This window comes from Pristiophorus japonicus, chromosome 1, assembly GCF_044704955.1.
Source record: "Pristiophorus japonicus isolate sPriJap1 chromosome 1, sPriJap1.hap1, whole genome shotgun sequence".
NCBI classification, from domain to species: Eukaryota; Metazoa; Chordata; class Chondrichthyes; family Pristiophoridae; genus Pristiophorus; species Pristiophorus japonicus.
The window spans coordinates 399,161,421-399,187,878 of NC_091977.1; the positions used below are offsets into that span (position 1 = coordinate 399,161,421).

A 26,458-nucleotide genomic window follows, 5' to 3' on the forward strand; every position below is an offset into this window, starting at 1 on the left:
CTGCTCCACCATTCAATAAGATCATGGCTGATCTTCGACCTCAACTCCACTTTCCCGCCCGATCTCCATATCCCTTGATTCCCCTAGACTCCAAAAATATATCTATCTCAGCCTTGAATATATTCAGAGTCTCAGCATCTGCAGTCCTAAGGCAGAGAATTCCAAAGATTCACAACCCTTTGAGTGAAGAAATTCCTCCGCATCTCTGTCCCTAAATGGCAGACTTCTCATCCTGAGACTATGAACCCCTCATTCTAGACCCTCCAGTCAGAGGAATAAACCTCAGTATCTACCCTGTCAATCCCCTTCAGAATCTTGTATGTTTCAATGAGATCACTCCAATCATCATAAGACAGCCCTCTCATCCCAGGAATCAATCTAGTGAATCTCTGTTGCACTGCCCCCAAGGCAAGTATATTCTTCCTTAGATAAGGTGACCAGAACTGTGCACAGTACTTCAGATGTGGTCTCACCAAGGCCCTGTACAATTGTAGCAAGACTTCTTTATTCTTGTACTCCAACCCCTTTGCAATAAAAGATAACATGTCATTTGCCTTCATTATTGCTTGCTGTACCTGCATGCTAGCTTTCTGTGTTTCTTGCATAAAGACAGCCAAATCTCTCTCAACACCAACATTTAAACATTTCTCTCCATTTAGAAAATATTCTGTTTTTCTATTCTTCCTACCAAAGTGAATAACCCCACATTATACGCCAACTGCCACCTTACTGCCCACTCACTTAGTCTATCAATATCCCTTTGCAGATACTTTGTGTTCTCCTCACAGCTTAAGGTGCTGCAGTTGGTGATACAGCTGGTAACTGACAGCATTTATCACAAGCTTGTGGGACAAATATTCCCAGAGTTTAAACCTTCCCAAATTAGATATGTATCTGTCATAAAGCTGCTGAACAATATGTAAGTGACACCAAAACATTTTTCAGTGATTTTTACATTTTAGTCATACCTCGTTAATAATGTGTTTAGTTACTCTGACATAGATCTCATTTTTTATGTAAACACACCTGAACATTTTTGGCAACATGATTTTTTTAGCAGAATAATTAATTACCTATATTTTTTATTTGCGGTAAATACATTGGTGGTGCATTGATACTTTAGTATATGTGCTGGAGAATCAGCCAGTGCAGGCTCCTTAATCTCAAACAGTGAGCTCCTAATCTCAGCCAGGCTGTTGGGATAGGTTTTGAATGGTGGTTGGGAAAATTGGGGTACTGGAGCACACATCCTCGCAGCCAAACGTATAGTGGTAATGGTGGAAGCCAAGAAGAAGCTCGCCAGTCTCCTGAATCAGCCGCAGAACAATATTTGGTATACAGAGGCAAGAAAACAGTTTTACCAGGTAGGAGCAAATTTTCATGTTTCAAATTAGAGGCAGTTTTGTGCTGTGGTGTCTCTGTAACTGTACGGACTCTTACAGCCCAGCAGAGGAGACTTACACCACATCAACTTGGCTGTACTTAAACCCCATTCTCAGAGGTCTAACTCACTGCCTCACACAGTCCCCTTCTCTTAATTATCATACATGTTTAACAGCTTAATTCGGTCAGCTATGGCTCAGTGGTAGCATTCTCACCTCTGAGACAAAAGGTTGTGGATTCAAGTTCCACTCTAGGGACTTGAGCCCAAAATCTAGGCTGACGCTCCAGTGTAGCACTGAGGGAGTGCTGCACTGTCAGATATGCTGTCTTTTAGATGAAACACCCTCTCGGGTGGATATAAAAGACCCGTTGGCACTATTTGAAGAAGAGATGGGGAGTTCTTTTGGTGTTCTGTCCAATATTTATTCCTCAGCCAATATCAGAAAAATAGATTATCTGGTGATTATCAATTTGCTGTTAATGGACCTTTTGCACACATTAACTGCTCCGTTTCCCTACAGTATAACAGTATACATTTCAAAAGTACTTCATTGCTTTGGGATATCCTGAGTTTGTGAAAGGTACTATATAAATGCAAATTCTTTCTTTCGTGGGTCCCTTGATCAAAAGACCTGATTGCTGATAGGTGTGTCTTATCCTCCAGGAGGACCAATCAGTTTCTCTGGAATGTGTAATTAGAACCTCCCTGCCAACATAATCAGTGACTTTGCACAGTGTAATTCAAGCCTATCTGGACAGAACAGAGTTCACTTGGAACAAGACAGGGCTCACTCTCATGGTTAAGACTTTCTTCCCCCCATCCCTCACAGCCCAAGTTTCTGACATTCTCCCTCCGACTAAGTGCCTGTACTCCTTCTCCCCCTGCCCGAGTTCCCGACCTTCTTCCCCCAGCCCCCTGCATCCGCAGGACACAAAAATATTCGTGCAGATAATCACTCCATATTATTTCATTTACATTACCAGTCACGGCGGAAAGTGATTTAATCCTGTCTATTAAGTCACATGCCTCTCCAGAGCTACTGACTGCCATCTTGGACCTCTGTTAAGCAGTGGTAGAGTATAAGGATGAGATGCCCTTAGAGTATTTAAGGGCATCTCATCCCAAAAAGAATTGCCTTTGTTAGTTATTATGAATCCTGTCAATATACCACGCTATATGTGAAAAATATGTAAACATGCAATCAAATTTGCAGTCAGCTGTTGTATGCAAATATAACCTGTGCCATCCGCTATGATTCTGCAAATGCTAAACTCATGCTTTAATGCCAGCAAAGATAAAGGAAGTGAAGCATAATGAAAAATTTCACACGAGTCCAATTCAATGTTAGAACTGGAAACATGTTATTGGCTGAATGTCAGCTATGATGGTCTGGTGGTACATCTGATGTTGTGCAAAATGGCTGCTGTGTTTGCAGACACAACAATGGTGATGGATTTCAAAGAGAATTCATTGGCTATGACATGCTTTGGGATATGCTAAAGGTGTAATAAAAAAATGCATGCTCTTTTTTGCCAAGATCAACGCTCGTATAAAAATACATTCTTACTCTATACCAAATTTTCTCTATGTATTGTGGTTACGGTCTAGTTAATAAAAAATATTTACAAATTATTTATACAATTAAAAAATCTGATGATTTTAAATAAAGCACATGATGACCTTAACTAAAGCACAGAAGAGTTGAATACATTTTCTTAAGTAGCTTAAGATTCTTACTGCTTTTTTGTTAGTGATTTCTACCACAAAATAAAATCAAAGGGCAAATGAAAATTTGAGACCTCAGCCTAATTTTAGCCAGTGTTAGGACTGTGCTGTGGAGAGTTCATGAAAATTGGAAGATCATTCACTACACTACCAATCATGATAACTATAAGATTAATATTGAACCACTATATGAGTGTGTGTGCACTTCATAATATGCATACAGCTTTTCCAACTTATTCAAGAAATTTGTTAAGTTGAATAGTTAATTTGTATGGATAGTCACGTGCAGATTTGAAGGGCACTGCTGTAAATGAACAGCTCCCTTGTGTGGAATAAAATTTAAATAAGAGGCTCTGCGACTGGGAAGAAATGCATTTCACTTGAAATTCATTGACAAATGTAATCTTTAAAGCACATTACAGTTTAATGTACTTGACAGACGAGATGCAGGTACTGACAAGACTCAATTACTTTAGAGATTTGTTTGGAACTTGAAGTGTTTGTTGAGGTGCCAGCTTGATATTTATGCCAGTTCTTACTTAAACATGTACAATTTTTCCTTATCCTTATTTATGAAAGGAACTCTGTGTGTGATGAGCTGAAGTTATGTATTAAATTCTATTAAAAAGTAAGTATTAGCTTACTCAATTAGTTAGGTATTTATGGGCACATGTACTCAGGCACATACAGTTCCTAGTATATTCATACTTATAGGGACCCAAGACCCCTTGAAGGACTATGGATATTTAAAAATAAGCTGGGGATAATGTTTGCTCGCATCAAAATAAAGAATCGGTGCATTGGAAGAGATGCCTGCAGCATTGCTTAGCTCTCAGTCTGGGTGACTGCCTCTTATTAAAGGCAAGGTCTAATTGGGCTGAGACTTTGGCCTAGAAATTGGAGGATTTAGTTTTGGCTGTTAAGGCCCGTTTTGCTGAAAAAAATGGCGCTATCTCACTTCCACCCATTTCCAGCAGGTCCTGTGGTGGCCGCCATTTTTGGCAGGTCGGCAGCATTGCCGTTGCCTGCGCTCACGGCAAGTATTTTAATTAGCAGGAACGTGATGTCAATCAGCATGCAACACCAAATTGACACATGTTCATCCATTTTGGAGCTTGCTGCTCCTCTTACCACCCTCTCTAAAGCAGGCCTATGCGTGTACCTTTGACGGCGCGGAGAGGCAGTAGAAAGCAGTGGTGAGCTGCAACCCGTACAGTAAACAGCTGTTGAGATAACTGGTAACTATGGAGAGCTCAGATTATGTAATTGGTGAAAACTGCTTCCAATGATATGCATCAAGTCTCTCCTGCTCAGTCAAACATTACAGGAGGTAAATACTTTTAAAATCTATACTGTACTGCAGTTGTAAGAATCTCAGGAAAAAAAAATCAAAGCTTCATTTCCTTAAATTTTATGTACTGGGTTTTCTAATTTAGGAACTAATAAAAAAGACTTGGATTTATATAGGGCCTTTCAAGACCACCGGACGTCTCAAAGCGCTTTACAGCCAATGAAGTACTTTTGGAGTGTAGTCACAGTTGTAATGTGGGAAACACACAGCCAATTTGCGCACAGCAAGTACCCACAAACAGCAATGTGATAATGACCAGATCATCTGTTTTTGTTGTGTTGAGGGATAGGTATTGGCCAGGACACCGGGGATAACCCCCCTGCTCGTCTTCAAAATAGTGGCATGGGATCTTTTACGTCCACTTAAACCGAGGTCCCGACTGCTCTCGTTACGTCTCATCTGAAAGACGGCACCTTCAACAGTGCAGCACTCCCTCAGCACTCCACTGGAGTGTCAGCCTAAATTTTTTTTTGTATTCAAGTCCCTGGAGTGGGACTTGAACCCACAATCTTCTGACTCAGAGGTGAGTATGGTACCCACTGAGCCATAGCTGACACAAAATAAAGATGCAAAGTTTGGAAATCTGTTTTTGAAAGACTTAACAGCTCTTCAAAAGTCTCTGCTGCCAAAAAGTTCACTGAACTCTCTTCTGCATGATTTAGACCAGTAAACTCCTGACCAAGAGGATCATGTTCACCTTTAAAAAAAAAATTCCATTGATGTTTCATGGAGAATTGCAAATGTTATACCATTGTTCAAAAAAAGGTGTAAAGATAAACTCAGAGAACTGCAGGCCAGTCAGTTTAACCTAGGTACTGGGGAAGCTTTTAGAAACAGTAATCAGGAACAAAATTAACAGTCACTTGGATAGGTGTGGATTAATTAAGGAAAGCCAACACGGATTTGTTAAAGGCAAATCATGTTTAATCAACTTGATAGAATGTTTTGATGAGGTAACGGATAGGGTTGATGAGGGTAATGCGGTTGACGTAGTGTACATGGATTTCCAAAAGGTGTTCGACAAAGTGCCACATAATAGGCTTGCCAGCAAAGTTGAAGTCTATGGAATAAAAGGGACAGTGGCAGCATGGATATGGAATTGGCTAAGTGATAGGAAACAGAGAATAGTGATGTGAAAGGTTGTTTTTCAGATTGGAGGTAGGTATAACAGTGGTGTTCCCCAGGGGTCGGTTCTAGGACCACTGCTTTTCTTGATATATATTAATGACTTGGACGTGGGTGTACAGGGCAGAATTTCAAAATTTGCAGATGACAAAACTCGGAAGTATTGTGAACAGTGAGGAAGAGAGGGATAGATTTCAGGAAGACATAGACAGGCTGCTGAAATGGGTGGACATGTGGCAGATGAAATTTAACACAGAGAAGTGTGAAGTGATACATTTTGGTAGAAAGAATGAGGAGAGGATATATAAACTAAATGGTACAATCCTGAAGGGGGTGCACGAGCAAAGAGACCTGGGGGTATGTGTGCACAAATCGTTGAAGGTGGCTGGGCAGGTTGAGAAAGCAGTTAAAAAGGCTTACAGGATCCCGGGCTTCATAAATAGAGGTATAGCGTACAAAAGTGTGGAAATTATGATGAACCTGTATAAAACAGTGGTTCGGCCCCAACTGGAGTGCTGTGGCCAATTCTGGGCACCACACTTTTGGAAGGATGTGAAGGCCTTAGAGAAGGTGCAGAAAAGATTTACGAGAATAATTTCAGTAATGAGGGACTTCAGTTACGTTGATAGACTGGAGAAGCTGGGATTGTTCTCCTTGGAGCAGAGAAGATTGAGAGCCGATTTGTTAGAGGTGTTCAAAATTATGAGGGGTCTGGACAGAGTAGTTAGAGAGAAACTGTTCCCATTGGCAGAAGGATCGAGAATCAGAGGGCACAGGTTTAATGTGATTGGCAAAAGAACCAAAGGCCACACAAGAAAAAACATTTTTACGCAGCGAGTGGTTAAGATTTGGAATGCACTGCCTGGAAGGATGGTGGAGGCAGACTCAATCTTATCTTTCAAAAGGTAAATGGATAAGTATCTGAAGGAAAAATATTTATAGGGCTACGGGGAAAGGGCGGGGGAGTGGGACTAGCCAAGAGCCAGCATGGGCTTGACGGGCCGAATGGCCGCCTTCTATGCTGTAACCATTCTATGATTCTATTCTATTCTATGCAATGGTTTAAGGACGTCTATGTCACAGGCCCTCCAGTTCTCAGCCTGTGCTTTAAGAGCCACTCACCAGTGAATAATCCCCTGTGTGACATGCAGGCTAATGCACTGTCACTGCTAGCTGCAAGACAGTGTATCCCCATCCCCCTCCAGCACCATGGTGGAGCACAGACCTCCACACGGCAACCATCTGTGGACCTATGGCAGCCAGTGAAGGTGGGAGTACCAGGCAGTCTGATACCTATTTGTGGCCCCCTTACAAGACCCAGACAAATGTCTGTGAAAGTAAGGAGGGAGCTGTTGACAAATGCCTCCTACTGTGTCACAATGCATAATGCTCCAACCCTACAAGGGCCATCAGCGGACTCAATACTTCCTGACCCAGCAAAACCCAGAAGCCCGTCACCAAATTACCCCAAACAGCACATTGCCTAAGAATGCTGCACCGACCCTTCAGACACAACCTTTGACCTCCTGCTGAGGTTACCGTCGGAAAGAGCGCATTGCACAAGAGATTCTCCATTCATGTAAATCAGCAGGCAGCACCAAAATACCAGTGCTGCCTGCGCTCTTTTTGTGGGTGCCCATTAGCCTTGGCCCACGGTGTCACCAGCTGTTTTCCGGCCTAATTGAATTTCTAGACCTATAATCTTTGGTCAAACCTTTCTTGCCCTCTAACTTTCTGGGTATTAATAAATGGTATCCCAATCTGGGAGCCAGAATCCACACAGGAACATCTCACACATGGGAGCTGCCATCTCTCTTTGCTTTCAATTTTGAAACCTGGCTGCTGCCTGAAGTGGGAAAGAGAGAAGGGAGTAAATGGGTAAGTCTGGTTCTTGCTTTGGGATGAGAGTGAGAGAAAAGGAGGATGGGGACTGAGCAGTAAAATCCAGACCAAGGGCTGGGGTACAGCGACAAAGGGGACAGAGGCAAATTTGCTGTAGATCCACAAACATTTATTTGCTAAAGTCACAGCTGATGGGTCAGTATGTGAAGTATTGGGCAATATGTACCTGAAGTCAAGGGTATTCATGTGGCTTGATGAGGGTGTGGGTCGGTCACACGGGATTGGGTTTGGGGCAATTGAAAAATGGGATGGGAAAATCCTTGGGTTTTCTTTCCCAATTATTGAATTTTTTAATGCATTCATTAGGTTATAAATGTTATTTTTAGGAATATATAGCAGGCAAGTGAAGAACTACTATGTATTTTTATGCATACAGAAATGTTTTTTGATAGAATGTAATTGGTGATTGGAGACTGAACAAATCGGTCAGAAAAACGTAAAAGACACAGTGGAGATGATTCTGAGATTTGATTTGTTCCTAGTTCTGGGATCGGATTGGTTGATTGAGGCAGCAGTCTCTAAGCCGGCTTTCTAGTTCTGTAAACTGATCAGTTAAAGGAGTTCTACAATATTACATTCACAGACACAACAATCTAAATAATAAGGCTAGAGATAGTGAACCATGTATAGATAGAAACCCAAATCACTTTTAAAGTCATCAATGTGTTTTCTGTGATACAGTGATACAATTACATCCTCACCAATTATTCTCCAGCTATTATTCCTTGAATATTGCATCTTTCAGAAATCTGATTACAAATATGTTTTATGGACATTAGTGTTATTTGTTGACTTGCAGCTAAGCAATATATAAAAAAATAACCAGTGAATTTATGGTAAACCAAGTTTATTTCTGGTATTTTCCATTTTAAAATCACAATGGAATGAAAAAAAAACAATCAATCAAAAACAGCAGGAATTATGGCTCTTAATATGTTATACAATGAATACAATGTTATACATGATAGTAAAAGAATGCAATATTGTTTGGTATTGTAATGCTGTTAGGACATTTCCTTACAGATGACAAGACCAAGATACAGTAATTTATTCTGGGCATGAGATCACTTTTGGAACAAGCGCTTCTGTTTATTACAGAAATGCGATGAAGCCCACACTAATGCAATGATAATGAAACTGAAGACAAATGTGTCTCACAGCCACACACTGCTATAACTGTAAGCAACTTACTGCACAATCTCTATTTGAGAGTTTCTTTTACAGCTTGTCTGCAACAGTTAAAACACTTCAACTGTTTTCTCGAATACAGAAACACTAAGACAAAGCAGTGTAATATATAATACATCATTCAATCACACATTAGGCCATAATGCCATAGATCTTGCCTTGCACAATGCTTTTCAGCTTTTCACAACTCTGTTTAAAAACAAACAAAAACACCTTTTTCTTGTCACACATATTTTCTTCTGCTTGTTGTGCACTTCTTCATTCACATCAACAACCAAAGGAAAATATACTCCATATTATCCATCAAATAGGAAGACAGAGTGCTTGGGGTCACAGTCATTCCATTTCAGCTCTTTCTAGAATCTCTGAATAACATTTTGTGCAACTTTTATGTGCACCAAAATGAGATTATTTCCATTTTGTGCATCCAGCGTCAATATTGAGCAGTCCAAGGTCAAGTACAGTACAGTTAGGTGCAGAGTAAAGATCCCACTATGCTGCCTCAACCGCAGATCAGCATCTTAAAGTGCAGTAGTAAGGCATTTTCCCATTTCCCACACTAGCTATCCTGTGATTTCCATGAGGTTGCTAATTTAGTGCCAATTAGTGTCAGTTTTGTGCACATTTTAAATCCAATCAGTTTGGATCCCAGAGGTGAAAGGCCAGTGTCTAATGCATTGCATTACCCAGTTCCTTCTGGCCTGGTAAATTAACAGTGGCATCTAGAGATTAAGTGGATTGCATTGAACGGTACTATGCTTGGGATTTTAATTGTGCCACTAAGAAACTGCAGTAAAGGGGTCAAAGCCCATTGTACGGGGACAGCAAGGCTGAATAAAATGTAAAAAAAAATGAATTACATTAGTTGATGTCAAACTTTAGTTATAAAAGCAAAAATATTGCTGGAAGAAAGGAAGACCAAGGGAGGTAATGAGTTCTAAGTTTTGAAGTTGTGGCAAAGAGTGAGTTAGAGTAGAAGACTACAGAGTTTGGATTTCAACGCAGCAGGGATATTATGAGGAGGAACAGCATGCAGGGCATTGTTTTTGGAGTTTACAAAGAACAAGAGAGGGTGGTAGCGATGATAAAATAGAGAAACAAGAAAGGTTGTGATGGAGAGCTTGGAAACTTGAGCTGAGATAGCCTTTGAAAAGGTTGGCTCATAACAAATGTTAGGTACAAAAAGCTGAATGGATAGCAAATTAGCTAAAAAAAATAAAGCAGAGAGTAGAGGTAAAGTGTAGTTATTAATATTGGAGCAAGGTAGAAAACAGTGTTCCACAAGAATCAGTGCTGGGATCATTGTTACTCATAATTTACATGAATGATTTGGTCATTGTAACTAGTAACTCTATCAAAATTTGCAGATTTTACCAAACTGGGGTGGGGAGATGTGGGGAGATATGGGGGGTGGGTTATAGCTAACACTGAGGAAGAATGCAACATCATAATAGAAGACATTAGAAAACTTGCAGACTGGGCAGTTAAATGGCAAATTAACTTTAACATAGATAAATGTGAGGTGAGGCTCTTCGGTCGTAAAAATAGAAACATCACCTACACCTTAGAAAATAACAAACTGAATGGGGTAGAAGAGCAAAGGGATCTAGGGATACAGATGAACAAATCATTAAAAGCAACGTCGCAGGTTAGCAAATGAATTACAAAAGCTAACAAAGCACTGGGATTTATTTCTAGGGGTATAGAATTCAAAAGTATCGAAGTTATATTAAACTTGTATAGGACCCTGGTCAGGGTGCACTTGGAGTATTGTGCACAGTCTGGTCTCCAACTATAAAAAGAATATAGAAGTACTAGAGAAAGTACATAAAAGATTTATAAGCATGGTTCCAGAACTGAGAGATTACAGCTATAGGGAAAGATTGAACAGGATGTGGCTTTTTTATTTTAGAAAAGAGAAGACTTAGAGGAGACCTAATAGAGGTCTTTAAAATTATGATAGGTTGGACAGAATCAATGTGGAGAGAATGTTTTCACTTGTGGGAGAATCCAAAACTAGGGGCTACAAAAACAAGATAGTTACTAATAAATCCAATAGGGAAATAATGAGAAATGTCTTTACTCAAAGTGGGACTCGCTACCAAAGGAAGTGGTTGAGGCAAATAGCTAAGATGCTTTCAAAAGGTAACTAGATGAGCACGTGAGAGAAATGGAATAGAAAAATATGCTGAAAGGCTGAGATAAGGTAGATGGAAAGGGAGGAGACTCGTGTGGAGTATACACACCAGCACAGATTGTCAGTGCTGCATATTCTATGTAATTGTTTATTGGGCACCGATATTTTTCTTACATACTGTGCAAGAGTGTGAGAGAATGTTATCAAATTTCCCAAGCATGGGAGTAATACTCAAGACTTATTTGGACTGAGGTTTTATAGTTTCAACAGTATTATTCATTGCAATCTGCTGTTTACCTTCACATCTCAGATACACAATCATTAAAAGTAGCAACGCAGGTTAAAGCTATAAAAAGAACAAAGCATTGGTGTTCATTTTTAGAGGAACAGAATTCAAAGGCAGAAAGGTTATGTTAAACTTACATAGAACTTTGGTTAAACCACACTTAAGGGTGCTGTGCACAATGTTGGTCTCCATGTTACAAAAAGGATATAGAAACATAGAAAATAGGTGCAGGAGTAGGCCATTTGGCCCTTCGAGTTTGCACCACCATTCAATATGATCATGGCTGATCATGCAACTTCAGTACCCCATTCCTGCTTTCTCTCCATACCCCGTGATCCCTTTAGCGTGAGGACCACATCTAACTCCCTTTTGAATATATCTAACCAACTGACCCCAACAACTTTCTGTGGTAGAGAATTCCACATGCCCACAACAATCTGAGTGAAGAAGTTTCTCCTCATCTCGGTCCTAAATGGCTTACCCCCTTATCCTTAGACTGAGAACCCTGGTTCTGGACTTCCCCAACATCGGGAACATTCTGCATCTAACCTGTCCAATCCCATAAGAATTTGATATGTTTCTATGAGATCTTCTCTTATTCTTCTAAATTCCATTGAATACAAGCCTAGTCGATCCAGTCTTTCTTCATATGTCAGTCCTGTCATCCCGGGAATCAGTCTGGTGAACCTTCCCTGCATTCCCTCAATAGCAAGAATGTCCTTGCTCAGATGAGGAGACCAAAACTGTATACAATATTCAAGGTGTGGCCTTACCAAGGCCCTGTACAACTGTAGTAAGATCTCCCTGCTCCTATACTCGAATCCTCTCGCTATGAAGGCCAACATGCCATTTGCCTTCTTCACCGCCTGCTGCACCTATATGCCAACCTTCAATGACTGATGTACCATGACACCCAGGTCTTGTTGCACCTCCCCCTTTACCAATCTGTCACCATTCAGATAATAATCAGTCCTCCTGTTTTTGCCACCAAAGTGGATAACCTCATATTTATCCACATTATACCGCATCTGTCATATATTTGCCCACTCACCTAACCTGTCCAAATCACCCTGCAGCCTTTTAGCATCCTCCTCACAGCTCACACTGCCACCCAGCTTAGTGTCATCTGCAAACATGGAGATATTACATTCAATTCCTTCATCTAAAAAATCATTAATGTATATTGTAAATAGATGGGGTCCCAGCACTGAACCTTGCGGTACCCCACTAGTCACTGCCTGCCATTCTGAAAAGGATCCGTTTATTCCTACTCTCTGCTTCCTGTCTGCTAACCAGTTCTCTATCCACATCAGTACATTACCCCCAATACCATGTGCTTTCATTTTGCACACTAATCTCTCGTGTGAGACCTTGTCAAAAGCCTTTTGAAAGTCTAAATACACCACATCCATTGGCTCCCGCTTGTCCACTGTACTAGTTACATCCTCAAAAAATTCTAGAAAAAGATTTGTCAAGCATGATTTCCATTTCATAAATCCATGCTGACTTGGATCGAACCTGTCACTGCTTTCCAAATGCACTGCTATTACATCGTTAATAATTGATTCCAACATTTTCCCCACCACCGATGTCAGGCTGACCGGTCTATAATACCCTGTTTTCTCTCCCTCCTTTTTTAAAAAAGTGGGGTTACATTAGCTACCTTCCAGTCCATAGGAACTGATCCAAAGTCTATAGAATTTTGGAAAATGACCACCAATGCATCCACTATTTCTGGAGCCACTTCCTTAAGTACTCTGGGATGCAGACTATCAGGCCCCGGGGATTTATCAGCCTTCAATCCCATCAATTTCCCTAACACAATTTGCTGACTAATAAGGATTTCCTTTAGTTCCTCCTTCTCGCTAGACTCTTGTTCCCCTAGTATTTCCGGAAGGTTATTTGTGTCTTACTTAGTGAAGACAAAATCAAAGTATTTGTTCAATTGGTCTGCCATTTCTTTGTTCCCCATTATGACTTCACCTGATTCTGACTGTAAGGGACCTACATTTGTCTTCACTAATCTTTTTCTCTTCACGTATCTGTAGAAGCTTTTGCAATCAAGTTTTTATGTTCCCTGCAAGCTTACTCTCATATTCTATTTTCCCCCTCCTAATTAAACCCTTTGTCTTCCTCTGCTGAATTCTAAATTTCTCCCAGTCCTCAGATTTGCTGCTTTTTTTGGCCAATTTATATGCCTCTTCCTTGGATTTACTATCCCTAATTTCCCTTATAAGCCACGTTGGACCACCTTCCCCGTTTTATTTTTATGCCAGACAGGGATGTACAATTGTTGAAGTTCATCCATGTGACCTTTAAATGTCTGCTTTGCCTATCCACCGTCAATCCTTTACGTATCATTTGCCAGTCTATCCTAGCCAATTCACGTCTCATACCATCGAAGTTACCTTTCCTTAAGTTCAGGACCCTAGTCTCTGAATTAACTGTGTCACTCTCCAGCTTAATGAAGAATTCTACCATATAATGGTCACTCTTCCCCAAGGGGCCTCGCACAACAAGATTGCTAATTAATCCTCTCTCATTACATAATACCCAGTCTAGGATGACCAGCTCCCTAGTTGGTTCCTCGACATATTGGTCTAGAAAACCATCCGTTATACAATCCAGGAAATCCTCCTCCACCGTATTGCTACCAGTTTGGTTAGCCCAACCTATGTGTAGATTAAAGTCACCCATGATAACTGCTGTACCTTTATTGCACGCATCCCTAATTTCCTGTTTGATGCCATCCCCAACCTCACTATGACTATTTGGTCTGTACACAACTCCCACTAGCGTTTTCTGCCCTTTGGTGTTCCGCAGCTCTACCCATACAGATTCCACCTCATCCACACTAATGTCTTTCCTTAATGTTGCGTTAATCTCCTCTTTAACCAGCAACGCTACCCCACCTCCTTTTCCTTTCTGTCTATCCTTCCTGAATATTGAATACCCCTGGATGTTGAGTTCCCAGCCTTGGTCAGAACAAAAAAGACTTACAAGGATGATACCAGAACTGAGAGAGTACAACTATCAAAAAGACTGAGCAGTCTGGGACTATTTTCTCTAGAAAAGAGAAGACTGAGCAGTGATCTGACAGAGATCTTTAAAATTATGTAGGATTTTGAAAGGGTAGACATAAAGAAGATGTTTCCACTTAAGGGGAAGTCCAAAACTAGGGGCCATTGATCTAAAATAGTCATGATTGAATCCAATAAGGAATTCAGACAAAACTTCTTTATTCGGAGAGTGGTGAGAATGTGGAACTCGCTACTATATGGAGTGGTTGAGGCGAATAGTATAGATCTATTTAAGGGAAAGCTAGTTTAGTATACAAGAGAGAAAGGAATAGAAGGATATGTTGCTAGGGTGAGATTAAGTAAATACAGTGGGAGGAGACTTGTGTGGTGCATAAACACTGGCACTGTTTCTGTGCTGTATATTCTATGTAATGTCAAGTTTTATTTACTGAAATATTACATAAAATTACACAGTGAAGGAATATATTCTGTTTAAGAGTTGAGTTGAGTTATACTCTCAGCTCTGCATTGTTCTGTTAGGCAGAAAATTGACTGGTCAGTCAGATCTTTGTGAAGGTTAAACAGTTTAAAGGATAATGTTTAAATGTTCCAGGTGAATAGCCTGGAAATGTTTAAAAGTTTGCTTTTAATCATTTGTATAGTAACTCCAGCTAGTGTGAAGCAAAGAGATGCGAGACAATTTCCTTCAGTTGGTCTCGTACCACATACTAGAATTTGGTCTGTCTGAATCCACACCTAAGTTATATTATATAGTCTGCAACAATGCAAAGTTGAAACTGTGTCACATCAACACAAACTGCTTTTAGCTGACGTGTTACACTATTAATTTTGTATTGTTTCTCCTGAGTATTCCTTCAAATCAAAAGCGTTCCTCTTCACTGCCTGGATGGTAATCTGGTGGAGTGGGTCACCCACCCATTGTAGAACTCGCCCGATTTAAATTCCATTGATTTAATAGAATGGCAGGTTCTACAACGGGCGGGTGATCTGTTCTGCCAGATTACCGAGCTGGCAGTGAAGGCGAAAATTTACCACACAGATTCTACTCACTGTCATAAATAACTGCAATCTTAAAAATAAAACTATGTGATGACTGTTTAAAGTAGCGTTGAACTGACATTGATTGGACAGTGAGCAGCAGCTATGATCACTACAAGATAGTGCTGTCACATGATTCACAGGGTACAATATATTGTGCTTGAGAGGCAAATTGAAGGTTACTGAGACCATAGTTCAATTCAAACTTACAATTTCATTTGTCTTACTACTCAAATGGAAAGTAATTCCTTATGATTCATTGAAAGCCGTAACAATTATATCTTATGTATCACAGCATACTTAAAAATAACCATGCCATTCTAAGTTTTTAACCTCTGACAAAAATATATCACAGAATTTTACAGCATAGAAGCGAGCCCATTGAGCTGGTGCAGGTCTTTGGTAGAGTTATCAATTTAGTCCCACTCACCTGCTCTTTCTCCAAAGCCCTCCAAATTTTTCCATTTCCCTTTTGAACATTACTATTGAATCTGCTTTCACTACCCTTTCAGGCAGTACATTCCAGATCATAACTCGCTATGTAAAAACAATTCTCCTCATCTTCCTTCTGGTTCTTTTGCCAACTATCTGAAATCTGTGTCCTCTGGTTACTGACCCTCCAGCCAGTGGAAACAGTTTCTCATTATTTAATCTATTAAAACCCCTAATAATTTTGAACACCTCTATTAAATCTCCCCTTAACCTTCTCTGCTCTAAGGAGAACAATCCCAGCTTCTCTAGCCTCTTCACATAACTGAAGTCCCTCATACCTGGTATAATTCTGGTAAATCTCATCTGTACCCTCTCCAAGGTTTTGACATCCTTCCGAAAGTGTGAAGCACAGAATTGGACACAATATGATTTGTAATTTTCAACTCTGGCAGTTATATCCCTGACCCAATGTTCTTTTCTGTTGACCGAGGTATGGTACTGGGTCACCACTACATGGTAGTAAATTGGCATAACAATTAGTGACAACAACTTGTATTTACACTGCGTCTTTAACGTAGTGAAACGTCCTAAGGCACTTCACAGGAATATTGAGATAAAAAATTTGACACCGAGCCGCATAAATAGAAATTAGAGCAGGTGACCAAATAGCCCACCACAATTTTTATGTAATTACTGGTTAACATTTTTAACTTGAAAACATTTACAGTAGTATATTTTAAATTTATTTTTACAAGTTGGTATACCAAGTAGTAGTTTGCTTATATTCTTTTGAATTCGGTGAGATGCCCTTATACTTATTATAGTTCTTCATTCTATGAAACAAGATCAATACAGCTTCATAGAGGACTCGAACAAAGCTGCCAGGTCTTCTTCTGTCTGAGCCCTCGGTGCCAGTTTTGTTACTCTCTCCTAAAACAGATCAGCAGAAAAACTGTTTATTGTTTCAAACAGGTAAAGGCAATTCTTTTTCAGTACACATCCTCCATATACCACTGGAATAAGGTGTCAATGGGTAATGTTCCTGAGAGAAAAAAAAATCACATGAGGGATAAACTCTCGCTGAAGGGGTTTTGTGATGTCAGGAACGCTGTGACATCTTCCCGTCCTCCTGAAGGCGAACCTCACTGTTGTGTTCCTAACACAGATGAGGCTGCACACAGGGAGGTTAAAGTAACAGTGACCTCAGTCTGTATTAAGACACTCCAGAGTGAGGAACAGGCCTTAGGGGCCAGCATATATACAGTGCTCCCAAGGGATGCTGGGATCCCTTGGGACTTCAGGGGATGCGCTCCCTGGTGGCGGAATATGGGAGTGCATGCTTTACAGATACACATCATCACTCCCGCCCCCGCCCTCCCCCCAAAGTCAAAGTGAAAACTATTTACAAGGTGAGGTGGTCGGGAGCCTTTCTTTCCCTGGTGGACCGCCTCGGTACAAATGTCTGTTCTGGTGTGTTGGCTGTGCCCTCGCTGGGCTGCTGGGTGAGCCTGGCCTTGCTGGGCATGGTGGGTTCGATTTCCTGGTCCGGCGTGGTCGTTGATCCTTTGGGTGTGTGTTGTGGGCTTGAAAAAGGTGGTGTCTGCTGTGGGTTGTTCAGTCTGTGAACCGCAGCCTTGTTTGGTCCAGGTGCTTTCTGCAAATTTGTCCATTGTCTAGTTTGACTACAAACACCCTTGTCCCTTCTTTAGCTATCACCGTGCCCGCGATCCACTTGGGATCATGTCCATAGTTTAGCACATACACAGGGTCATTCAGATCAATTTCCCGTGACACAGTGGCGCGACCATCATTTACATTTTGTTGCTGCTGCCTGCTCTCTACCTGATCATGCAGGTTGAGGTGAACCAGCGAGAGTCTGGTTTTAAGTGTCCTTTTCATGAGTAGCTCAGCCGGGGGCACCCCTGTGAATGAGTGGGGTCTCGTGCGGTAGCTGAGCAGTGCTCGGGACAGGCGGGTTTGGAGTGAGCCTTCTGTGACTCGTTTGACGCTCTGTTTGATGGTTTGTACTGCCCGCTCTGCCTGCCCATTGGAGGCTGGTTTAAACGGGGCTGAGGTGACATGTTTGATCCCATTGCGGGTCATGAATTCTTTAAATTCGGCACTGGTGAAACATGGCCCGTTGTCACTGACCAGTATGTCAGGCAGGCTGTGGGTGGCAAACATGGCCCTCAGGCTTTCAATGGTGGTGGTGGCGGTGCTTCCCGACATTATTTCACATTCAATCCATTTTGAAAAAGCATCCACCACCACCAGGAACATTTTACCGAGAAACGGGCCCGCATAGTCGACATGGATCCTCGACCATGGTCTGGAGGGCCAGGACCACAAACTTAGTGGTATCTCTCTGGATGCATTGCTCAACTGAGCACACATGCTGCATTGCCCTCCACAGGACTCTAAGTCAGAGTTGATACCAGGCTATCGCTTTCATCATTACTATACCCGGGTGTGTGCTGTGGAGATCCGAAATGAACGTCTCCCTGCCCTTTTTGGGTAGCACTACGCGGTTACCCCACAACTGGCAGTCTGCCTGAATGGACAGCTCGTCCTTTCGCCGCTGAACGGCTTGATTAGCTCTTGCATTTCAACAGGGATGCTGGCCCAGCTCCCATGCTGTACACAGTTTTTTTACTAGGGACAGCAGAGGATCTTGGCTGGTCCACATCCTAATCTGGCGGGCTGTGACAGGTGATTTATCATTTTCAAACGCTTCCATGACCATCAACAAGTCTGCAGGCTGCGCCACCATCAACAAGTTTGCAGGCTGCGCCATTTTCAACCCGTGGTGGGCAATGGTAGCCGACTGAGAGCATCCGCACAGTTCTCAGTGCCTGGCCTGTGTCGGATGGTATAGTTATACGCTGATAGCGCGAGTGCCCACCTTTGTATGCGGGCTGAGGGATTAGTATTTATCCCCTTGTTTTCAGCGAACAGGGATATGAGGGGCTTGTGATCAGTTTCCAGCTCAAATTTGAGGCCAAACAGGTACTGATGCATTTTCTTCAACCTGAACACACACGCTAATGCCTCTTTCTCAATAATGCTGTAGGCCGTCTCGGCCTTAGACAAGCTCCTGGAGGCATAGGCGACAGGTTGCAACTTCCCCGCAACGTTAGCTTGTTGTAATACACACCCGACTCCGTACGACGACGCATCACATGCTAACACAAGTCTTTTACACGGGTTATACAATACAAGCAGCTTGTTGGAGCATAAAATGTTTCTGGCTTTCTCAAAAGCAATTACTTGTTTTTTTTCCACATACCCAGTTCTCACCTTTACGCAATAACACATGTAACCCCGGTAGGAAGTTATCAAAATAGTTGAGGAGTCCCAGGAACGACCGCAGCTCCGTGACGTTTTGTGGCCTGGGCGCGTTCCTGATAGCCTCTGTCTTGGCGTCTGTGGGCTGAATGCCGTCCGCTACGATCTTTCTCCCCAAAAATTCCACTTCTGTTGCCATTAAGACGCATTTCGACCTCTTCAGCCGCAGCCCTACGCGATCCAGTCACTGGAGGACCTCTTCCAGGTTTTGTAGGTGCTCGACGGTATCCCGACCTGTGACCAATATATCGTCCTGAAAAACCACCGTGCATGGTACCGACTTGAGTAGGTTCTTCATGCTTCTCTGGAAGATCGCTGCAGCTGACCGAATTCCAAACTGGCATCTGTTGTAGATGTGCGTGTTGATGCAGGTGAGGCCCTTCGAAGACTCCTCCAGCTCCTGCGTCATGTAGGCCGAAGTCAGGTCGAGCTTGGTGAACGTCTTGCCTCCTGCCAGCGTCGCAAATAGGTTGTCTACCTTAGGCACCGGGTATTGGCCCTGTAGCGAGAAACGGTTAATAGTCGCCGCAAATCCTGACCGTGCCATCACTTTTGAGTACTGGAACAATCAAACTGGCCCACTCGCTGAATTCCACTGGAGAGATGATTCCCTCACGTTGCAGCTTGTCCAGCTCGATTTCCACTCTCTCCCTCATCATGTGAGATATCGCTCGCTCCTTGTGGTGAATGGGTCGTGCCTCTGGGACCAAGTGGATCTGCATCTTCGCCCCGGAAAAGTTTCCAATTCCTGGCTCAAAAAGGGAAGGAAATTTGTTAAGAACCTGGGTACGTGAGGCCTCATCGACATGTGATAGCGCTCGGATGTAATCCCAGTTCCAGCGGATTTTGCCCAGCCAGCTCCTTCCAAGCAGTGTGGTGTCATCGCCCAGGACAATCCAGAGTGGCAGTTCATGCACCGTGCCCTCGTAGTGACCTTGACCATGGCGCTGCCCAGGACAGTGATAAGCTCTTTGGTGTATGTTCTCAGTTTCATGTGGATGGGGCTCAAGGCTGGTCTGAATGCCTTGTTGACCACAGTCTCTCAAACATCTTTTTAACTCATGATGGATTGGCTAGCGCCAGTGTCCAGTTCCATGGCTAGGAGTAAGCCATTCAATTTTACATTTAGCATTATAGGTGGACATTTCGTCGAACATGTATGCACCCCGTGCACTTCAGCATCTGCTGCCTCTCTCTGAGGCTCGAAATTGCTTTGATCCACCATGGACCGATCTTCCTCTGCCACGTGGTGGTTAGCAGGTTTTGCAGAGCTTGCAGCTCGTTGGAGATGCCCCATTGTTCCACAGCTCTTGCAAACATACCCTTTGAAGCGGCATGAATAGGCTGAATGAAAGCCTCCACAACGCCAACAAGGTGTGAATTGCCTTGCATTCATCCTTTGTTGGGGACTCAGTCATCTGGGTCACCTGAGGCCTGCTGGCAGTTGCAGACTCATGATTTCTGCTCGAAAACACAGTTTCAGTTAATTTATGAACATTGCTAGCACTTGTGTGCTGAGAGATTTGTTTGGTGTTATCACTGGTGGACATAAACGCCTGTGCTATCACAATGGCCTTACTGAGGATCGGTGTCTCTACAGTCAAAAGTTTTCATTGGATGGTCTCGTGGCCAATGTCCAGTAAAAAAAAGTCTCTGAGCATTTGTTCCAGGTAGCCATCAAACTCACATTGTCCTGCAAGTCGCCTTAGCTCGGCGACGTAGCTCGCCACTTCCTGACCTTCAGATCGTTGTCACGTGTAGAACCGATACCTCGCTATCAGCACGCTCTCCCTCGGGTTAAGATGCTCCCGAACCAGTGTACACAGCTCCTCAGACGACTTATCTGTGGGTTTTACAGGAGCCAGAAGATTTTTCATGAGGCTGTAGATCGGTGCCCTGCAGACCGTGAGGAGGACCGCTCTCCTTTTTGCAGCACTTCCTTCTCCGTCCAACTCATGGGCTATAAAGTACTGGTCTAACCGTTCGACATAGGCTTCCCAGTCCTCACCTTCCGAGAATTTCTCCAGGATACCCACAGTTTGCTGCATTTTTGCGTTGGATTTGTGTACTCGTCGCCATAGAAACATAGAAAATAGGTGCAGGAGTAGGCCATTCAGCCCTTCTAGCCTGCACCGCCATTCAATGAGTTCATGGCTGAACATGCAACTTCAGTACCCCATTCCTGCTTTCTCGCCATACCCCTTGATCCCCCTAGTAGTAAGGACTTCATCTAACTCCTTTTTGAATATATTTAGTGAATTGGCCTCAAAAACTTTCTGTGGTAGAGAATTCCACAGGTTCACCACTCTGGGTGAAGAAGTTTCTCCTCATCTCGGTCCTAAATGGCTTACCCCTTATCCTTAGACTGTGTCCCCTGGTTCTGGACTTCCCCAACATTGGGAACATTCTTCCTGCATCCAACCTGTCTAAACCCATCAGAATTTTAAACGTTTCTATGAGGTCCCCTCTCATTCTTCTGAACTCCAGTGAATACAAGCCCAGTTTGATCCAGTCTTTCTTGATAGGTCAGTCCCGCCATCCCGGGAATCAGTCTGGTGAACCTTCGCTGCACTCCCTCAATAGCAAGAATGTCCTTCCCAGTTGTTGTGTTCTTAACAAAGATGAGACTGCACACAGGGAGGCTAAAGTAACAGTGACCTCAGTCTTTATTAAGACACTCCAGAGTGAGTAACAGGCCTTATGGGCCAGCTTATATACAGTGCTCCCAAGGGATACTGGGATCCCTTGGGACCTCAAGGGATGCGCTCCCTGGTGGCGGAACATGGGAGTGCATGCTTTACAAATACACAACACTCACGATGGGGATTTTGCCTCAAGTAATTCAAGCCAATGTCCAGGAGACTGACTAGCCGCCAGAGATCTGAAAGATGGCTATTTCCACATCGGCATAGAGCAGTGTCACTGCATTTATCTCAGATTTCAGCGCTAGGGTTAGTTATCAATATGATTCCCCTTTGCCCTTTCCTTGCCTCCCAGGGTGTTTCTGAAATGTCTGTTTACTGTACAGGCACATTTCAGGATATACCGGCTGCAGAGCTAGACAATTGGCTCACAAGAATTCTATATTGACAGTCCATTTGGGCAGCAGTCCAACGAGTACTTACAACACTCCAAGAAATAGGAATTTTTAGCCCTGAGAAATCTCACCTTGAGTCTTTTCAGGAGATTATATTGTAGGCACCTTTTTTTGGATTGTCCTGGAACGAGTCCATCTGTCCCTTGTCTGGTTTGGTTTGGTTCTCCAATACAATTCCTTGATTCCAGCAGATATGTACTTTCATGGCGTGGGCCAATGGCAGCAACAATCTTTGTGGTACCAATATGATTTTTTTTTTTTGAGATCACTCCATTTGAACCTACTCAAGCAGTGGTCTCTCACGGATCACCTCTATAGTAAGTGATCAGCATCAGCAGGGTTTCCGTCCTTTAATGGTGGTCTTAGGATCATCATGTGCTCAAGGTGTTCCTCTGAAACCCCCTCTTATTGAGTTCTATCTTTTGGGTTGGGATGCCCACCTTTTAGATCAGTGATCTCAGTGCCAGTGGACTCCATGGGCTAGATTATAATTTGCAGAAGCTGGGGGCCCGATTGCACGTGGGAAACCTGGAATTAAGTGCAGCACATTGGTCAGTGGCTTTTTAAATTCAGCAACCTCATTACTATTTTACTTGTGGGTTTCGTGTTCAATGAGCATCAGCAGGAGTGTTCTGAAATGCAGTATTTATTATTAATAATAACAACTTTTATTTATATAGCGCCTTTAACATAGTAAAACATCCCAAGGCGCTTCACAACAATTTAAAGGGACACGCCAAACATGCAAGTTGAAACCGGGAGTTGCCATGGAGAGACCACAGTATGCAATGGGGTCAAGATGGGCAAAGGGTTCAGCGATACTTCCCTGGATGTGCTGCTGGGGGCTGTGAGGAGTTGGAGAGAGATACTGTTCCCTAGTGACTGGAGGACGAAGCCTGCTGCTGACACAAAGAAGGCGTGGTTGGAGATTGCCCAGGAGGTCAGCAGCAGGACTGTGGTGCAACGCTCCTGGATCCAATGTGAGAAGCACTTCAATGACTCAAACAGGGAAGGAAAAGAGAGAGCAATGGCATATTGCCCTACTCCCTGATGTGTGTATCACCCTAACCCCCTCACTCTGCTTCTCAAGCCTACTTCAGCATATAGCTCCTCACACCAACTTACCTTGCAGGTGCACCCATCTCTCTCTGTTTATGCACTTACTCACATCCCCCTCTATCCATCCATCACTGACATGCATCCTCATCCTAATGCAATGTTATGCCTCTCCCTCATAGTCAGCCTCAACAAATGCTCTCCATCCATCCAGCCATTATACTCTCTCACAGATGTCTTCTTTCTCTCCGTGCAGGAGAAGAGAGCACAGTACATCAGGGAGAGGCAGAGAACTGGCGGTGATCCTTCAACCATCTCACAACCAACACCTGCAGAGGTGGCGGTGCTGGAGATCAGTGGAGTTTCGGCATGCCTGGCCATTAGAGATGGGGAGATGGCTGCCTTTTAACTACCTGGAGACAGAATTAAATATCTCTCAGCCACATGGCATACAACATTCAGTCATGTTGGCTTGATGTCAACAGCGACTGAGATATGATCATGTGCATAATGATAACTTCAAGCATTCTTACCTTCACAGTACTCATTCAGGTCTTTTATCTCCCACAGGGCCTTCATGCGTCCATCGGGAGGTGGTCGAGGTTGCCCATGATGACGATGACTGCTCAGAGGAGCACACACTCTCTGAGGGGGCACCATCACAGGACTTATGTAGGCCATGTACCAGCTCGGATACGTGCACTTCGGTGGGACTAGTTAGAGATAGTTGGGTTTTCACATGCTGACTTGCATTTCACAAGTGAGCAAAAGCAACTGGTGGAGTCAGGGATAGCAGTGGAGTCCTCGTTGGAGGGAGCAGGACTCTCCAATCTCTGCTCAGCTGACACAGGTTCTGTACCCCGGGGACCATAGAGGAACAGGATATCTTTTGAGCAGCAGCAGAGAATGTGCGGTGTACTGGCAAGCATTCCAAGCACTCTGCACGATTGCAGAGAGGTTGGAGGAGTCTGTCTGAAACATGAGTGCATGATGTCACAGGCCTTTGTGATGATGTCGTCTTCCATGGAAAGAGTGGCTAACTGCATGGAGCATTAAACTCGGCAATCGCTCGAGTGCATGCAAGCCTTTACCAATGGCTTGCATGCTGTGAATGCCACCTTGAATAATATCCTATCCTTGGCCTTTCATCGCCCCGCTTATATGCAGCAAAGTGTTCTGCAACACATTGCTAACAGGAAAATGTGGCTGGGCCGTGAGAAGGAAGATGGAAGTGGGGACTCGGCTCAAAGCACTTCTCACCTGTTGCAACCCTCCCCTGCCCCCTCCTCAGTCAGTATGCGACATGCCGCCTTGTGACTTGATGTCAGAGTCTGCCCCTCAATGGTGCAACTGGGGCAGTCTTTGGTGGGACCCTCACAGGTTCCAACATCCAGAGGGTGTCGGTCAAGAGCAACTCAACAGTCAAAGCAGGGAAATGAGCAGCCTGCCTCGATCTCTGCTGAATCCGCAGGGGTTGCACCATGTAGAAGTGCTAAGAAAAGGAAGAGTGAAGATTCATAGCTGCACACGGGTATGCACGTGGGTGTTGGTGTATATTGTTACATTTCTGTTGTCTATTTGAAGCACAGAAATATTATGCTTTTGCACCACTTTCCCATTCTTGGTTGCTGGCTGGCAAGCAAGTGGCCTTTTCAGTGATGATGAATGGGAAGACATGAATTGATGGCAACCAATGGGGGGGAATGTGAAGGGGATGTTTGGTTGTTTGCAGGACTACTGTAGATTATGTCAACTTGTCTTATGCATTTGTGTGCCTCTCAGATCCTGCAAATGGCTCTAGAAGAGCCCTGGAAGGATCCAGGGGCAAAATAGTTGAGGGCGGTGGTGACTTTGACAGCCACTGGTAAAGCGTGGCCACCAGGTCATGTTCCAGCAGACTGCAAATGTCTGTCACCACCTGACGTGACACCCTGAGCCACTGCTGTTCGAACATCCTCTGCCTGCAGACCCTGTGCGCTGGGTATGGCCTCCTGCGAGTTGCCTCTCTCTGCTGCTCCCCTCCCTCCTGTGGAGCTGCAGGTCAGTGAGCAGCATTCTGTTGCTGGTGCTGCAGTTGCTGGTCATCTTCAGCCTCATCTGAGGTCCAACATAAGGCAGCATAAGCGGCACTCAACCTGATCATATAGATCAGACCTCCTAACCGTAGATGACACATCTGGTGGTGACATGGCAATCACTGTATTGCTCCTGGGCCTTATTCTTCAGGTTCCTGAGAGGTGTCATTAGTCACGTTTTAAGTGGGTATCCCTGTCTCCGAGCAGCCAAGCAGTAATTCTGCTTCCAGGTGCGAAGAGATCAGGGAGGGTGGACTGTCACAGGATGAGAGCATCATGGCAGCTGCCCAGGAATCTTGCGCTCACCTGCATAAAGATCTTTTTTTGTGGTTGCACACCAGTTGCACATTAATGGAATGGAAGCCCTTGTGGTTGATGAAGACTCCTGGGTGATCGATGGGTGCCTTAATTGCTACGTGTGCTACCGATGACACCCTGTGTTGAAGAAGCCATCAAAATCTTGGAGAAACCTCCAAAATGTGTAAAGTAACCTCTCAGCACAAGTACTGTGAACAAGCCCTTTCCCACAATCAGGTAAGAAAGCAGCTGAGAGCACTTATTGGCATATATCCCTGACATGGTTCAGCCCCCTCAATTGCCGGTGTGTTCTCGCCTTGCTTTCACTGGCGAGTTCCAGGAAGCCCGGGTTACCTGTGGACCCAAAGTTAAAGTATAAAACCCATATCAATATCTCTCTAATTGAGCGATTAACATATGTTAAATGGCAATCAACCTCTCCCAAGAGGGTTATTCGCACGCAGCGAAATGCGGAATTCAGCAGGTTGGAACTGGCTTCCCAACACGATGTCAATTTTGTCAGTTTTAACCCCCCACCCGCTCCCAAACCCACACGCTCCTGCAGATTAAAATTCAGCCCCATATGAATCATTGTGGCAACTCAACTGCCTTGATGTACAGGTAGTATGGTTGGTTTATCAGTATTTTCAAAATCTGGTGCACAGCTAGTCTGTGGCCCTCTGGTATGCAGACAAGCAAAATGGGACCTAATCCCGGGGCCTCTACCTGGACATAGTACAACTTGTCCATTTCTGCTTGAATCACTTGGCACAACATTTTGCTGGGATAGATGATACAACTGCCTGCCCATTTTGCTAACCTATAGGCCTAGATTTCTGACGATGTTGCGACTGGGGTTTTGCCACGATTTGACTGTCCGCGGCGAAAACCCAGTCGGCGGGATCCTGGGTGGCCGCTTTGCGGCAGCGCTTTCACGTACCGTTGGGGAGAGAAGCACCAACGTGAAACAATGTGCAAT

At 43.6% G+C, this 26,458-nt stretch overlaps 1 protein-coding gene across 3 annotated transcripts in view; it reads right to left on the reverse strand.

Moving 5' to 3' along the window:
- The window catches only part of adhfe1 (alcohol dehydrogenase iron containing 1), a 136,016-nt gene that overhangs the window by 7,129 nt on the left and 102,429 nt on the right, over window positions 1–26,458 (reverse strand). For 2 of the 3 annotated variants that reach the window (XM_070891547.1, XM_070891564.1), the window contains one exon: window positions 16,250–16,539. The exons of the other annotated variant lie outside the window; for it this stretch is intronic. In XM_070891547.1, coding sequence (XP_070747648.1) covers window positions 16,456–16,539 — 84 coding nt within the window. In that variant the 3' untranslated portion in view covers window positions 16,250–16,455. Of the gene's footprint in view, window positions 1–16,249; window positions 16,540–26,458 lie in introns of those variants that run through there. 3 annotated transcript variants of the gene reach the window in all.